Source organism: Eubalaena glacialis, chromosome 7 (assembly GCF_028564815.1).
Source record: "Eubalaena glacialis isolate mEubGla1 chromosome 7, mEubGla1.1.hap2.+ XY, whole genome shotgun sequence".
Taxonomy (NCBI): Eukaryota; Metazoa; Chordata; class Mammalia; order Artiodactyla; family Balaenidae; genus Eubalaena; species Eubalaena glacialis.
Genome location: NC_083722.1, coordinates 38966735 through 38983901, shown reverse-complemented (window position 1 = coordinate 38983901; position 17167 = coordinate 38966735). Strand labels below are relative to the sequence as shown.

General features: G+C 40.2%; 1 protein-coding gene across 1 annotated transcript in view; it reads right to left on the bottom strand.

Moving 5' to 3' along the window:
• SLC26A8 (solute carrier family 26 member 8) overlaps nt 1–17167 on the bottom strand; it is a 63972-nt gene that overhangs the window by 7613 nt on the left and 39192 nt on the right. The window contains 8 exon segments of the mRNA XM_061195122.1: nt 1395–1526; nt 1636–1728; nt 2115–2184; nt 2266–2372; nt 3786–3881; nt 7366–7443; nt 12272–12385; nt 13921–14068. Coding sequence (XP_061051105.1) covers nt 1395–1526; nt 1636–1728; nt 2115–2184; nt 2266–2372; nt 3786–3881; nt 7366–7443; nt 12272–12385; nt 13921–14068 — 838 coding nt within the window.

Sequence of the window (17167 nt, the reverse complement as noted above, 5' to 3'; positions counted from 1 at the left end):
TTATGCTATGTGAAATAAGCCAATTGCAAAAAGACAAATACTGTATGATTCCACTTATATGAGGCATCTGGAAGAGTCAAAGTCATAGAAACAGAAAGTATAATGGTGGTTGCCAGGGGTTGGGAGGAGGAGGAAATGGGGAGTTGTTTAATGGGTCAGAGTTCCAGTTTTGCGAGATGAAAAAGTTCTGGAGGTAGATGGTCGTAATGATTGCACAACAATGTGAATATATTTAACACTATTGAACTGTACACTTAAAAATGGTTAAGATGATAGATTTTATGTTATGCGCTTTATACCACAATTAAAGAGAAAAAGAAAAAAGAACTACCTGGAGACACAGGCCCCTAAAAATTTGTTTTCCTTTTTCATAGTGTCATAGTTCTGGGCACACAGTATGAGATCAATAAATACTAGATCATATTCTACTCTAAAATGTATTTTCTGATGTCCTGTAAATACTCTCTACAATACTCAGTGCAGTGTGGATACAAAATAAAAATTAGAGATAGTGTTAATTCTAGTAGTAGAGCAGTCCTCTTGGCAGGGAAGTCGGTATTTTCCAGGAGCTCAGTAGAACCTATGCTCCATTCGGGTGTATGGCAATGAGAGTGGGTGCTTGGTATTGTAGGTGAGGAGGGGGATGGGAGGTGTTCATGTGTGTGTGTGTGTGTGTGTGTGTGTGTGTGTGTGTGTGTGTGTGTAGACAGAGCTGCTCCTCTAGGGTGTTTGTGTGGATGAAAGGCCTCGAAGCTGGAAATGAACAGCCCTGCCCTGGGGAAAGGGAATATTTAGACCAAATCTGAGTTGGAAATTAATGAGCGCTGTAACTCATCTGCTAAAATAATCTTCAGATGCTGTAAAATCCCCATGTCTGCTTATCCGCCCTCCATCCCACATCATCATTTCCCTGGTCACAGGCAGACATCAGGAGACTCTGACAGATCCTTGGGAACCCCAGCCACCTTGACCCTGCCTGCCCTTGACCCTGCTGCAATTAGAAAACAATCTTTAAGTCACTTGTTTTCAGAAATCTATAGCCAGGGAGCTAAGATAAAAGTCAAGGAAACAGGGACAACCAGGGAACTACTGACAATGTCAACAGGCAGACTACTCTGTGCTCAGATAAGTTGCTGGCCATTGAGAAGGGAATCAGGAGTCAGGACATCTCCCCCTGCCTCCTACTTTCAGGGCAAGATCTGAACCTGAAAGGGAACCCGTGTCTCCATTTCTGAGTAGAAATCTTTGATTTCCAATTACTCATGGTTCGTCTAAGAGTTAAAACCCCTGAGGGCGTTTAGATTTTCTTTTCTTCCTTTTTTTAAAAAACTACTAGTGCACTTCTTTTTTCTAAAGTGTGGAGAAAAATGCAGAAAAGAAGACGTGTTTCTAACCCTGGGCGGTGGCTCCGGTTCATCACTGTTGCAGAAACACCAACAAATCTTTCCTCTCTGGGGGCCATCTTCATTTTGATTAAACAGGCTGTAAATTTCTTCTTCTGTAAGAGGCACCTTTACCATTTCAACCTGAAAGACATATGAGGGGGTCACATACGGATGGTGAGTGGGGGAGGGGAGAATACTCGGGGAAGGGGAGGGGAGCAGGTGGAGAGAGGCTGGGGAGGAGAGCCTTCACCCCCTCTAACAGCTTGCGCTTTAGGTAGTGAACATTGACAAATGTAATGGAGTTGCAGCACTGGAAGATCTTCACCCCTGGAATGTTTGTAACCTGCAAGACAAATAAATGTAAACTTGAGGGAAAATTTTCAGCTCTTTCATGGAGTAAGAAAAAGAAATCCTTAGAACCTCCTGGAGAATCTGTATTCTTTATAAGAAGCAAGATCTAGCAAATTCCTTCCTCCCATTTTCATCCCCTGCTTTTCCTGCTTTCTTCTTTTCCCCTCCATTTCCTCACACCTCTCTTTTTCTTGGCCTTCCTCCCCCGAAGTACATTTTAAAATTATCCTTAACTGGCTGCATCGCTTTCCCCACCTTTGTAAATGCATATCTGCAGTGCAGCAGACAGGAGCAAAGGGGTTTTGTAGAAAAACTAAGCAGCAGGCCTGGTCCACCCCATCCTTTGGGCAAAGGAGTGGGACTGATTTGGATTCTTACCTCCCGATAGTCATGGAAGCTTCTATAAATGTTGGTGTTAGGGATCTGACCCAGGAGGAGAATCTTAGTTCTGAAAGTAAATGCATTTGCCTTTAGGTCACAGTTGCCTTACCTTGCCATGGCCCACCTCCTATTACCTGAGACAAAGTACCTGTGTGACTGAACCGTGATGATGAAGAAGGTAAAAGCTACTGAAACAAGTAATCCAATGTCCAGTCCCAGTAAAATTGCAGATATGAACGTCACCATCCAAATGAGCTTATGGAAAAGAGGAAGAAGGGAAAAGGAAGACTGTGATAACAAGCAGAATTGAGAAAATCACAAGTCCTCTTTCTCAACTCACCTTTACCCTTTCTCTCCCAACACCTAGGATTTAGAGAACAAATTCCACAGCCATATGAACTGATGCCGTCAAAAATGATTGGGTCCCAGGGCTACCTAGCAATTCTTTTATGCATCCTTGGTCACTTCTCTCTTTAATTCTCTCTTAAAACTTCAGTTTCCTCGTGTGAAAAATAGGAATAATAGTATCTGCTTTATAGAATTTATTGAGATTAGAAATATTATTTGTAAAGCAACCCAGAACACTCACCAAATTAGTGGTTGCTATTTTAAGAGCTATGATAGTTATTGGGGGTCTTTATTATCCTTCTCAAGCCCCTATCCCACCACCTTCTCCATCACTCTCAGCAGGTGATTTGACTTTCATTTTCACAAAGAAGATAGGCTGAGGGGGGAGGGATAAATTGGAAGACTGGGATTGACATATACACACTACTATATACAAAATAGATAACTAATAAGAACCTGCTGTAGCACAGGGAACTCCACTCAATACTCTGTAATGGCCTATATGGGAGAAGAATCCAAAAAAGAGTGGATATATGTATAACTGATTCACTTTGCTGTATACCTGAAACTAACACAACATTATAAATCAACAATACTCTAATAAAAATTTAAAAAAGAAGAAGATAGGCTGAAACTCCCTTAAGTATTTACTTCCCCCTCCACCTGCCACTTGTTAGTTAGTATCTGCACTCAACCTTCCCCCGTTCTCTCCAGGTCTGTTGGAAGTGCTATCCCTCCTCCTAAGACTAGAAGCTCTACCTGTGCACTGGACCACATTCCCCTCTTAACTTCTCAGGGACCTGCATCCAAAAATGATCCTTTTTCCTATCTCTTTGCCTCTTCTGGGTGCTTCTCCTCTCATTGTATCACATCCCCCATCTTTTATTTCTTGCTGTCTCCCCTTTATGTCCTCTAGTTTTGTGCTCTAGAGAGAAGGAGAGTGCTCCATCAGTTACTCTTCCTGGAAAGACACCTCCTTCTCTTGTTAGAATTTGTGTCTCCCATCCTGGAATGTATTTCTATTAACCAGATTAAAAGTCATTCAAATATGCAATGTATGATAAACCCTTTTTACTAGATCTGTATGTAACTGCAGCTACTTAATTAATTGCATTTTATTTAACTTTGCACAGTTGGAATGGGTATTTCCATGCACCAATAACCTTGACTCCCTTTTTAAAGCAAAAGTAGAGTACTAGGCATCAGAGAGTACTAGGCATCAGACAGTGGCTTCAGGTTGATCTCTTTCGTTAGTTCTCTTCCCCTCTCTGCAGGCTTCCTCTCCGTCCTCCCCCACCACCTCAGGACATCTACACTCACACAGTCATATTGGTTCTGCCTCCACAGATTGGGTAAGTTGTAAATGGTTTCCAGGTAGGGTAGGACATTGCTCAGAATAATACCAGCCAGCACAGCCTGTGGGGAAAAGATAAACACTGTTTCATTTTCCTTTCAGGGGTAAAACTCCCAAATTTCCACAAAGGTACCTTGCCACTCAGAGATATTATGCACTGATATTTCATAAAAATACCAGGTCCATGCTTTGACTCATTGTCTAATCAAATAAGTATTCTCCACGTTTTTCTCTGCTTGCCTCCATAATTTGTCAAATGCACAAAACAAGGCAAGGCCAGGTCACTCATTTGGCCGGTATAGCTACCACAAGCCCCTTTTAGATTCAGGTCACTGATTACTTACCCTGACAGTGAGAGGAAGAGTACCTGCAGGTTATGATCATCTAGCCCCTTCTGCTTCCATGTTGTCACTTTCGTGTCTGAGGCAAGCCCTCAGGGAGGCTGGCACCTTTGGCCATTTTTCTTATCTTTGCCTACTTGGCCTTGCTTTGTGTAGTTTGCTTGACATAATCTATGTTACCGATGTTGCTTAGAAACCATTCTCAAAAGGGATGACAAACTAAGAGAATTTCCACTCACAGGAATGCTGAAATAGTTTCAGTTGGGCTTTTTTCAAGTCTAATCATGATGTACTACAATTATTTCAACAATAAGATACCAATTTTTTGTCCATCAAATTAAATTAGCAAATTTAAAACATTGAGGACATTCCATAAAAATGGGCGTTGAGTATTGCCCTTTTGGAAAATAATTTGGCAATATATCAAGAAATGCTAATATGCTTTCACACAGAAATTTTGTTTTACTCTTAGAAATCTATCTTAAATATAGAAAAGGGTAGATGTACAAAATTGCTCACTGTTGTGTTATTTATAATAACAAAAACTCAGATAACCTAATTTAAGATGATTAAGTTATAGTATGGAGTATCATGCTACATATTAAATTAAAACAAGAATACCAGATTGTACAGTTAGATCACAATTACGCAAAGTATTATCCATTTATAGAGAATAATATTGGTTAGATATATGCCAAAATGTTAATAGTGGTTTATTTGTGACTATGGCTTCAGAGACTGCCACCTCAGTGTGTAACCAGTCTATCTAAAAAATAGATTTTTATCTATTGTGAATTTTCCAAAGTTTTAAAAGTAAGCATGTCTCCCTTTCTAATGGAAAGAAAGTGTCTTAAATATAAGAAAATGAAGATGGATACTCATAGGGATGTAAAATCATCAGGGCCTCAAAGTAGAATTGAACCTACTTTAAGAAACAATTCTCATCCTTTTCCTAGCCATCCTCTCTTCTATATACTCTGCCTGGGAATTAGAACTGATCCTATCATCAGGAATGGACTGGATCCAAGCTTACTCTTATTTTCTGAGGTTACTCAGTGACCACTTGGTCTTAACAGGTCAGTAGAGGAGGGAAGAACAAAGATGAAGTCAGCAGAAATTACTTGTTTCCCATCTTCATCTTCCTTCCAGTCAAGAATCTCCCAAAATTTCCACAATTTGCAGGGAGATGTGGTAGGAAAGATAAGAAATTCAACTTCATAGGGCTTTTACCAGATTTTTGGCTTGAGGTATGGAGTATGAAGAGGAAACAAATCTTTTCATGACATAATATACAATAAAATTTTTACCTTTCTTAATATTAAGATAAAACATGCTCATGTGTAGAGAAGAATTGAATTTATATATAATTTCCATCATACAAGAGATAACTATTGTTAACGTTTTGGTATAGCCTATGTATTTTTTCACACAAAATTGGAACAATATTGAATATACTATTTGCATTATGGTTTTTTTAAAGATTTTTTTTTTGATGAGGACTATTTTTTAAAAATCTTTACTGAATTTGTTACAATATTTGTTCTGTTTTATGTTTTGGTTTTTTGGCCATGAGGCATGTGGGATCTTAGCTTTCTGACCAGGGATCGAACCCGTACCCTGGGCACTGGAAGACAAAGTCCTAACAACTGGACTGCCAGGGAAGTCCCTGTATTATGTTTTTTAAAAATTTATGTTGGTTCCGTTGCTAACTAGCTGAGATCCTAGCCAGGATGTTCCACCAATTACTCTCCTAAGGATTTTGCAACAAGCTATCCACAGTCGTTCAAAGAAGGAAGGAATCATTCGTAGTTTAATACTCATAGAGTCCCAGTGTTATAGAAATTCAGATATTCCACTGATCAGATTGTATTCACATTTTCTCACCCAGAAACATCCTAACTAGATGATGTAAAAATAACATGCCATAACATGGTTGGCCAAAAGCAAGGGCTGTTCTATCCCCAACATATTTATAGTAAGGGAGGGCTTACCTACTTTTATCACTACCCTTCAGTGAATTCTGACAGATTTTTATTTGAGATTTTTAAAAATTCTGACTCTTCTAGAATGGAAAAATATCATTGTTCAAAGTAAATTAGTGAGTGGCCCTCCGAAAATAGACTCCCAAGAGTTATAGCACCAAAGGTGCTATATAAACTAAATTCTGTAGATGGCTTCTGCTGGGAATCAGAGGACAGCTTGTGTGATAAACAGAAGCTTAATCCCACCCACCATGCATATATTCCATGGCTGGTTTCCAAGGTCCCTGAATCACAAGAGCAGAAGGCAGCAACAGCCTTGAGATGGTCCTGCTCTACTGAAACCTGGTATTTACCAGGTGGAATAAACGCATTCAAAAGGATGGGCATAATATTTACAACCACTCCAGCTTAGGGACTGCCACCTCAGAGTGTAACCAAGCTGCTGCACCAGGAATAAAATCTCCTCCCCGCTCCCTTAGTACTATCTAAAAATGGCTAAAGGGAACATTAAGGAAATTTAAAAGGAAATTATGATGACTGGGCATTGATCTGTATTGTAACTTAGAACAAATTGATTATAGCTAGTAATTAATGCACCTGGCATCTCTAAATGTAAGGTCATCCGTCTCACACAAAGGGAAGAAATGGCACGTAAGTATATAGGGCATCCTAGCTGAACACAGAGTTAAAACTCAATTTTTAGATGCTGCCTTTAGTGTTCTGAACTGACCAAGAGGCAGTGTGGCAGCAGTAGGGGGATTGAGTTCACATGAATGCAGAACAAGGACTTCTGGAAACTATTTAGGAAAACAGATGGCATGAATGCACAATGAGCTTCCAAGCCTGTGGTGGTATTGGGTGTTCTGGCATCAGAAGTCTATTTTGGTCATGTTTAACTGAATCCTTACTTCCAAAGCTTACTTTATTGCTTAAGCAAAAAAAAAAAAAAAAAAAAAAAAAAAATTAACGGGACCGAGAAGAATAACAATTGTTTGAGTGCTTATTACTAGCTCAAAACCGTTCTCTCTATATTATACATATTATCTTATTTAACTCCCAATCCTGTGAGGCAGTGGCTGTTATTTTAAAGAAAAGGAACTAGAAATAGGCTGGGGCAACCACTGGGGATGAGTTGAATGCAGTTCTCCTCAGAGATGCCCCACCAAGATGTAATCTGGAGATCCATTCTTTCTTGACTTAGTTATTTGATTAGTTCTACTTACATTTGGCAGTTTGTAGAAAAAGCGTCCCACCTTCACCATCAGGAGCAGCATCACACCTGCGCCTACCAGAGATGCAAACTGAGGAGACAGAGCCAGTTGGAGAGAGACCATCAGGAATGTATTGGTCCCTGTCTGCAACTGAAGCCTTCTGCTTGGTGAGAAGCATGTCATTTTTTTCTTAAAAGGGGTTGAGTATAACCATCCAGCATAAGTGCATTTTTGGTGAACTGACATTTTCAGGTCCTGTCAAAGTGCTAAACACATACTAGGTACTCACTAAACACGTGTTGATTGGACATATGAAGCCTTTCTGAAAAGTCCCAGATTGTCTTGGATATCTGAATCTTTCTTGCCATAGCTTTGTGCTATGAATCTGAAGTCTCCTAAAATCCAGCCTGCACTTCATCCTAAATTTAACCCTTCTTTGAACAGTTTAGAAAAGCCCTGGTGGACTCATCACTGTCAGCCCTAAAATCCCAACCATTCCACCTCGCTCTTTTGGAGCCTGGATAGCTTCCCATCTAACAGCTTCAGTGGTGCTTCATCTTAAAAACACCATGATATTCACTTCTGATTTTCCTACTTCAGTTTCCTTCTGCCTCACTGCCATGAAAAAAGGTTAAGAACATGAGTCAGGGCTGTATATAGGAGCTCTGGATCCTATCCCACCTGGGTTGACTACTCTGGGCTCAGTACTACTTGGTAAGCAGTGATTCAGATTGGCAAATACAGGTAGAAAGCTAAGAAGCATAGTTCCCTTTATAATCTCAAGGCTCTCTGGACATAATCTTGAACTCATTATATCCTCTATTGATAAATTTCCATTGTTTAAGCCCTTACTAAGAAAAAATAATATAAAGCAGTGTAATTTCCCACTGTGATGGGGGTGGAGGGGGAATAAAACTGTAACCACAAATCAAAACAATGGCATATACAAGCAAGAACAAGCAACCTTAAATCTAAACCATTAAATGACCACTCAGCAATGATTCTCTAACTTTTTTTCTCTTTTTTTATTAGGTGTGAAAAAAATAACTTCCTACTGGATTCCCTCTCACTACTCACTGCTATTTGCCATATAAATGTATTGCTGAAAATAATCGCAATGAAATCAACATCCTACTTCCTTCTTTCCCCATCCCAGCTGATGCACAGCTAATGGGACCAACCCAACATGGAAAAGTTGAACCTTGAGAGAAGAGTGTAGGGAGAAGGATTCAGGAAAATGGATCACTGTAACTGAAACTCAGGCAGTTCTCATGGCAAACATTTTATACACTGTGGAACTAAAAAAAGGTAACTGAAGCCATAAGTTCCTCCAGCCAATGTACATATCAGCCTGTTGCTGCACCGAGTTTTAGGGTCTAGCTTCAGGCAGTCTTGCACTATAAGAAGAAACTGATTTGATTAGCACAGGAAAATATATCAGGACTTTTCCTTCCTTCTACTCCTTTCTCCAAAATTCTTCTGATTATTTTTAAGGAAGCGAAGACATACAGACACCAAAATTAGCTGTATAAACCTAGTTTAAAATGAGTACAAACCAGACACTGAATTCCATAAAACTTGCTGCTCAGGGAGGCCTGCCAATAATTGTGTGTCCCCCATGGCTGCACACGCAAAGGAGTGGGCTTTGGTATCAGAGGGCCATCCTTGGTGGCACTGTGCCTTAGGAGGATGCTTGATGGCTCTCAGAATCCCAGACTCAGTGCCTGAACAGGGTCTAGAGACAATGAGCATGTACAACTTTACATCTCATGCATGTTTTGCTTTTCTGCTCTGATTTTCCATCACTTTTCCAGGCTTTCTTGAACAAAGACTGACTCTACCTTCTTTCTGGGGATTCAAGGCAATGTGAGGTCCCATAAAACATAGCCACTACTGACATGCAGACCCTCAGACACCAAATGCTCCATAAGCAGCGGACAGTACATTACCATGGACCAGCCAGGGCACTAGGGACCTGGGGTGGAAGCTCTGATATTTGAACATCTTAAGTGACACGCACTATGGTGGGCACTATTGTCATCCAGTTTAATTTTCACAACTGAAAGGTTATCCTTATCCCCATTTTACAGATGAGGACTAGAGCCTCAGAAAGTGAAAGTAACTGGCCCAAGGTCACACATCTAGAACTACTGAGTCAGGTTTCAATCCACCTGACTGGTTGACTCCAAAATCCAGGCTCTCTCCACTGTCCTATCTGCTTCCTCTAAAAAGAACACAGCTCATTTCTCTCTTTGATAATTTTTTTCTTTTGTTTTTTAAAATAATAACTCATTTTTAAAAGCAGTTCTGGGAGCCTGGGGACAAGGCAAGAAGGCTGGTCCTTGGAAAGCAGAGAACAAGGAAAGGAACCCAATCATAGAGAAGAGGGAAGCATAGTGGTCAGAACTGGATGAGCAGGCCCAGGCCATGGCTGGAAGGGCTGATAGGTTTTGCTGCAACCAGTGAAGACAAGTGGGTTCTAGACAGGGAGAAATTAAAGTGAAATCCAGACACATTTTATAGAGTTTGTATTTATGTCAGACATACATACATACACACATACATACATACACACATACATAATACATATATACATAAGTGGCTCCTAGTGACAAGTCATGTCAGAGAGGTTCAGAGCCAACCCCCTAGCCTCTCTTTCCTGCAGTCCTGAGGAGCTTTGAAAAAGTGGGGGTGTTCTCAGGCAGAGTGAATCAAAAGTCCCCAGAGAAAAAGGGTGGAGAGAATAACCCCTGCTATGGGATGAAGAAGGCTGAATGAGTCCAGATCAGAAACTTACTGGAGGTGGGGTAGCTCCAATGTGGAGGGCCAGGGCCAGGGGCATTCTCTGCTTGAACCAGCAATTTGCCCTGGGCAAGTCAGGGTCTTAGGGAAGGACTTACCAGTATCCCTGAGGACATACTTCCCTTTGAAGGGTCACTGTACCACAAAGAGAGATGTCATTTGGTAGGGGAGAACAATGCCATAGCAGAAAACAGAATGAGAGCCATCGGCAACCTTTGAAGCAGGCACTTTGTCCAACAGGCTAAAGGCAACTCTGAGGCTGAACTGAAGCCCTTCTTCCCTCCCTCCATCTATACATATCCTAACCCTCTTGCAATGATCCATGAAAGTCTCACTTCATCCATCATTCTCCTTCTTACAATATTTATGGCATTTAAAAATTTATTGTATTTATTCTGCACTTAATTTTACCTGTACCGTGATTTAGTTTTTTCCAACCACATGCATCTTTTCTCCCCGAATTTGTTATGCTTGTATACTAAATAAACAAAGTGTGTGGTCACAAGTTAGTGGGAACTAATGTCTGGAATTTCCATTTTTTCTTACCATAAAATCCTCTCATTTTGACTTCAAAATTTTTTCACACTTGCATAGAACATCCTTCTTTTTAACATAACTCATCTTCCTTCTTTTGGTCAAACAGTAGTGCAAAACAGCTACATACACCTTAAAGGCCAATGTGTCTGGCAGAAGCTCTATGACAAAAAAACTCAGTCCACATAAAATCATATGGTATGGGTTTACTCTAGACCCATGCTCTCACCCCTGCCCGATCTTCTGACTTTTAGTGGCTTTCACCTTATATTTCACTTATATTTACCCACGGACTGTGACACTTTATCTTTCCCCATTCAAATTTAGTGTCCATTCTTGACACTTTACTTTTTGACCATGGCTATACCTCCCTACTGTGCTGCTGTGGCCTAAGCTTGTCTTTGACTTCTGTCACTGTTTCTGTGCCTCCTGATCCCCGACTCATTCCATGGGCTTACTCCAGGTTCAATTCTGATAGCTGTTTGACATTTATTCATGCTATATAACTGAGATGGGACACCTCTCATGTTGTCAAGTTGTAACTTTTATCTGGTCAGTTTAAAACTCATGAACGTTGGATTTAAAAACTCTCTTGCCGGGGCTTCCCTGGTGGCTCAGTGGTTAAGAATCCGCCTGCCAATGCAGGGGACACGGGTTCGAGCCCTAGTCCAGGAAGATGCCACATGCCGCGGAGCAACTAAGCCCGTGTACCACAACTACTGAGCCTGCGCTCTAGAGCCCGCGAGCCACAACTACTGAGCCCACATGCCTAGAGCCCGTGCTCCGCTACACGAGAAGCCACCGCAATGAGAAATCCGTGCACCACAACGAAGAGTAGCCCCCGCTCGCCACAACTAGAGAAAGCCCGCGTGCAGCAACGAAGACCCAACCCAGTCAAAAATAAATAAATTTTTAAAAAATCTCTTACCTACAATTAGACAGAGAGCTTGTCTTTAGAGCCTTCTCTGCCAGCATTTTCCCTTTCCCTCTTCCCTCCCATACCCCTGTATATTTAGTTTACTAATTCAGGATACCTGAAGAGGGTCTGACCTAGATAATTTTCTCTTACACAAAGGTAGAATGGTCATAAATTCCCTAAGCTCACCTAGACAAAGACTTTATTCTCTATCATGAAAGCCTCTTGTCATGCCCTTTGAGAAAACCAGGAAAGCTTCTAGTTCTGCTGTCAGGAAGGAGAGAGTTATATTATTGCTTTCCCAGACTAGGGCTGAGAATATATCTCCCCATAGAAAAAAATGTTAATAGGTGATGGTTGGTTTATCTGAAATATTATCTTTTAGGTATGTTACATGGAAAGTAGCTTTTTGTGGGCTAATACATAGAAGCCTTTAACAGAAGAGTATTTTTATAGAAAATGACTTTCAAGTTCCACATTGACAGATAGCTTTTAAGACAAAATCTAAGCAAAAATTAAGCCAAGCATGAAATCCAAATTCTTCCCAAACAAGCATCACATTAAAACGGTAACATGGTTAAACTAATATAATCCCCTTCTGTGAATATACATGTGAATAGACCTAAGTGTCTTTCTATATTAGAGATCAAATTCTATTTCACATACCTGTTGTCTTCCTCCAGCTTTATCCTGGATAATAGTCCTGACAACAGCACCAGTAAAAACATAAGATCTGAAAAATGAACTGACGACATTGCAAAGGCCAATGGCTATTAAATCCTGTAAAGAAATGGCAAATACTTTAGGCCCACTGTTTGTCAAAGAAGGCTGATTTGAGTTTGAACTAAAGGCATACTGTTATTTCTTATGTATGAAGACAGGGTTGTTTACATCACTTCAAATAACACTGAAATATTATTGGAAAGAAGTGAAGGATGGCAAATCTGATTCCTTCATTTTAGCTAGAGATCATAAGGAAAGTCCTTTTTCAAAGTGAGTAAATGAGACATTTGCCTTATTATTCTCTTCTGCATGATTGCTGGGAATTTAGGATGACAGGGAGAAATATAGTACTATTTTTCTTGCTTCCTTCTATACTATCCTAAAGATAAAGTGGGACACTGATTGAACCCGGGCCAGGCAGTGAAAGCCCAGAATCCTAACCACTAGGCCACTAGGCCATGCCAAGCGGCTTGCAGGATCTTAGTTCCCCGACCAGGGATTGAACCTTGGGGCCACGGCAGTGAAAGCACCGAGTTCTAATCACTGGACCGCCAGGGAAGTCCCCATATTCCCTTTTTAATTTCTAGGGAAAAGGCCAAACTCAAAATGGTCGGAGACTAAAAAAAAAAATGACAAGGACTATTTCTGGGAGGCCAACTTAATTGTATTATTAGCCTAGTTTTGATATTCCACTGCATTTCTTTTTTAAAAATATTTATTTATTTATTTGGTTGCACTGGGTCTTCGTTGTGGAATGCGGGATCTCTTTAGTTGCGGCATGCGAACTCTTAGTTGTGGCACGTGGGCTCTAGTTCCCTGGCCAGGGATGGAACCCGGAGCCCCCTGCATTGGGAGTGCAGAGTCAGCTACTGGACACCAGGGAAGTCCCTCCACTGCATTTCTTATTGTGCTTTGGCATGTGGTTGACTTCTAAGGACTTGGTGGAAAGGAAGATAAAAGGAGAGGAGAGGAACTCTGCTAGCTTAACAACATGATGCCATACATTACCTTCTTGCCTCCCTACACCGTATCTGTTCTAGAGTAACAACACGCACATTAATTCAAGTGGCTTCAGAGTTAAGTATGCCACACTTCTCAAAAATCCTTTGGTAGGACTTCCCTGGTGGCGCAGTGGTTAAGAATCCGCCTGCCAATGCAGGGGACACGGGTTTGAGCCCTGGTCCGGGAAGATCCCACATGCCGTGGAACAGCTAAGCCCGTGCGCCATAACTACTGAGCCTCTGCTCTAGAGCCCACGTGCCACAACTACTGAAGCCTGCGCACCTAGAGCCTGTGCTCCGCAACAAAAGAAGCCACCATGATGAGAAGCCCGCGCACCGCAACGAAGAGTAGCCCCTGCTCGCCGCAACTAGAGAAAGCCCCCGCGCAGCAACGAAGACCCAACGCAGCCAAAAATAAATAAATAAATAAATAAATAATTTTAAAACATCCTTTGGTAATTGTAATTCAAATCATGGTCCAAGTGACTCTCTGGTTACAGAAGAATCCAGTCTTCATTTTAACTGCAGGCTAAGGTTAGAGAACAAAGATTAAAGGGTCAGAGAAAGTAATAGAAAGGCCTGTCCTCTCACCTGGTTGGAATTGACATCATAGTTATGGAAACTGGCAATCTTCCTGCCCAGAAATATGAGCAGAGAGGAGCTCACTAAAGCTAAGGAGAACGCTTCTAAAAGAACTTCAGTAAGATTGCTCATATCTGGCGTTACAGGAAACAGGAAGCTGGAATACAATGGTGGAATTATTCCTAGATAGCAGGAATCATTTATTGGCATCTCCCCCACTCCAACCTTATCGTACTTTATCATCCATATCAAAAGGTCTGACCCTTTTTTAAAAAATAAAAATAAGAGATAAGAAGAGCAACTCAGGCAGCAGCTTGCCAAAACTGCCAGCAAATCAAGCCAGGTTACAAAAGCCATTAAGAGAACATGCTCTGCTATCTTCTAGTTCAAGGTTTCTGCCATGTACCAATGGCAACAGATAGGACAGGCAAAACTACAAAAATTGATGAAAAATAGTTTATTTACACTGTTTGAGACCATACCAGTGGGTAAGCAATAGGCTTATATCATATCTAAGATGGTTTAGAGCTAAAAAGCTCAATGTATTCCCTTCTAGTCAAACTCAAATCTTTTAGGGTATAATTTTAGTCATTGTCCTTTGTAAAAATTGCTTCTGATTCTTATCCACACCTTTTTTTCCCAATTATTTTAATTGGGTAAAATACACATAACATGATTTACCATCTTACCCATTTTTAAATGTACTGTTCAGTGGCATTAAATATATTCATAATGTGCAACCATCACCACCATCTACTCCATAACTCTTTCATCTTGTAAAACTGAAACTCTATAACTATTAATCAATAACTCTCTATTTCCCCCTCCCCCCAGCTCTGACAACCACCATTTTACTTTCTGTCTTGATGATTTTGACTACTAAGTACCTCAGATAAGTGGAATCATATAGTAATTGTCTTTCTCTGACTGGCTTATTTCACTTAGCACAACGTCCTCAAGGTTCATCTATGTTGTAGTGTATGTCAGAATTTCCTTCCTTTTTAAGGCTGAATAATATTCTATTGTATGAGGGGAGTTGAATGCTAAAATATTTGGATTTTCAGTGCCCAAATTAAGCACATTCCAGAACCGTTATGAAGCCTTCAGTCTCTCTCTCCCACTTCACAATTAATATTGAATTCCAATCAAATCTTAGACAATTTCAGCTAAGCCACTGGGGCTAGTCACAAACAAGAAAAGTCCAGCCTTAACATGCTGCCATTATGAGTTCATAGGCACTGGGGAGCCATTGAAGGTTCTTGAGCAGCAGAAAAATTGTGTGTTAGGAGTATCTGTCTATAGAAAAAAAAAAAAGTGCTCCAGTTGGGGCATTGTTGGGAGATAAATACAGCTTTGTTTAAAGTTTATCTTTCCCTCCTACCTGCCATGCTGTGAAGGAGAGTCTGTTTGATGTTTGTTTTGTCTGATTCACCACCCACTGAATTATTCTGTCATGAGTGTAGCAGCTTCAAGAGTTAGGGTAAAGGCACAGACTAGAGTGAGTTCCAGATTCTATGTGACCTCGACCAACTCAGTCTGAACTGTTTAATTTGTATTCAAGAGATGTGACAAGATTCTGTTTTTTAAAGGTGACAATGAGTCACCTAGTATTCTAGACTCAATGTGAATAAACTGTAAAAATTCACTTCCATATCTTTGTGTCTAAGGTGTTTTGTGTGTAAAATACTTGTGTGGTATATTCCTTTTATTACTTCTATAAATAAAACTATATTCTTACTGTCAAAAAAAAATTCTATTGTATGTATATAACACATTTTGCTTATCCATTCATCCATTGATGGACACTTATTGTTTCTTCCACATTTCAGCTATTGTGAGTAATGCTGCTATGAACATAGGTGCACAAATATCTCTTCAAGACACTGCTTTTAATTTTGGGCAGTATATATCCAGAAGTAGAACTGCTGGATCATATGGCAATTCTATTTTTAGTTTTTTGAGGAATCAGCATACTACTTTCCACAGTGGCTGTACATTTTTCTTTTTTTAATAATAATAACTGATATTATCAAACATTCACCAGGGATGTGTCAGGCACTAACCTGAGATTAGACTTTTACACTTTTTGTTTTTTTTAAAGGAACTGCATTTTGTTTTTAAAGTTAATTAATTAATTTATTTATTTTTTATATTCATTTTTTGTCTGTGTTGGGTCTTCGTTTCTGTGCGAGGGCTTTCTCTAGTTGTGGCAAGTGGGGGCCACTCTTCATCGCGGTGCGCGGGCCTCTCACTATCGCGGCCTCTCGTTGCAGAGCACAGGCTCCAGATGCGCAGGCTCAGTAGTTGTGGCTCACGGGCCCAGCTGCTCCGCGGCATGTGGGATCCTCCCAGACCAGGGCTCGAACCCGTGTCCCCTGCATTGGCAGGCAGATTCTCAACCACTGCGCCACCAGGGAAGCCCCGTGGCTGTACATTTTACATTCCCACTAACAGTGCACAAGAGTTCCATTTTCTCCACATCCTCACCAACACTTGATGTTTTCGTCTTTTTTTAAAAAAAAATAGTAGTCATACTAATGAGTGTGAGGTGGTATCTATTGAATTATTGTAGTTTTGATTTGCATTTCCCAAATGATTAGTGATGTTGAGCATGTTATGTGTTTATTGGCCATTTGTGTATCATCCTTGGAAAAATGTCTATTCAAGTCCTTTCTCCACTTTTTGAGTCAGGTTGTTGGTTTTTTGTTGTTGCGTTTTAGGAGTTCTCTATGTATTTTGGATGTTAATCCCTTATCATATATGATTTGCAAATATTTTCTCCTATTCTGTGAGTTGTCTTTTTTTCTCTGTTGATAGTGTCTTTTGATGCACAAAAGATTTTAATTTTCATGAATTTATTGCCCAAATCTATGTTAGTAAACCTTAAATATTTAGTATGATAATAGCATAAACTACTGTTTTTTTCCTTCCTGATGTTTTCTGTAACATTCAATTCTTTGTCAGCAATTTAGTTAAAAGGGGACATGGACGTAGAAGGAACTAACCTAAATTGTTCAGTTTTTCTAGTCCCTAGCAACCGTGGATAAACAGGTAATAAACAGGGAGTTCAAAGCAATACCTAAAATTAGATTTTTGAAATGTTTGTTTCTCTACCTATACCCTTGAATCTTATGATGAAATATAAGCAAAGGTTAATTGTGTGCTTTTTAAGTCATTAATAACAGAAGCATATGAAGTAAGTATAATAGAGAGGTTATTATCCTAGATTTTGGAATTAAATAGAAATGGGTTCAAA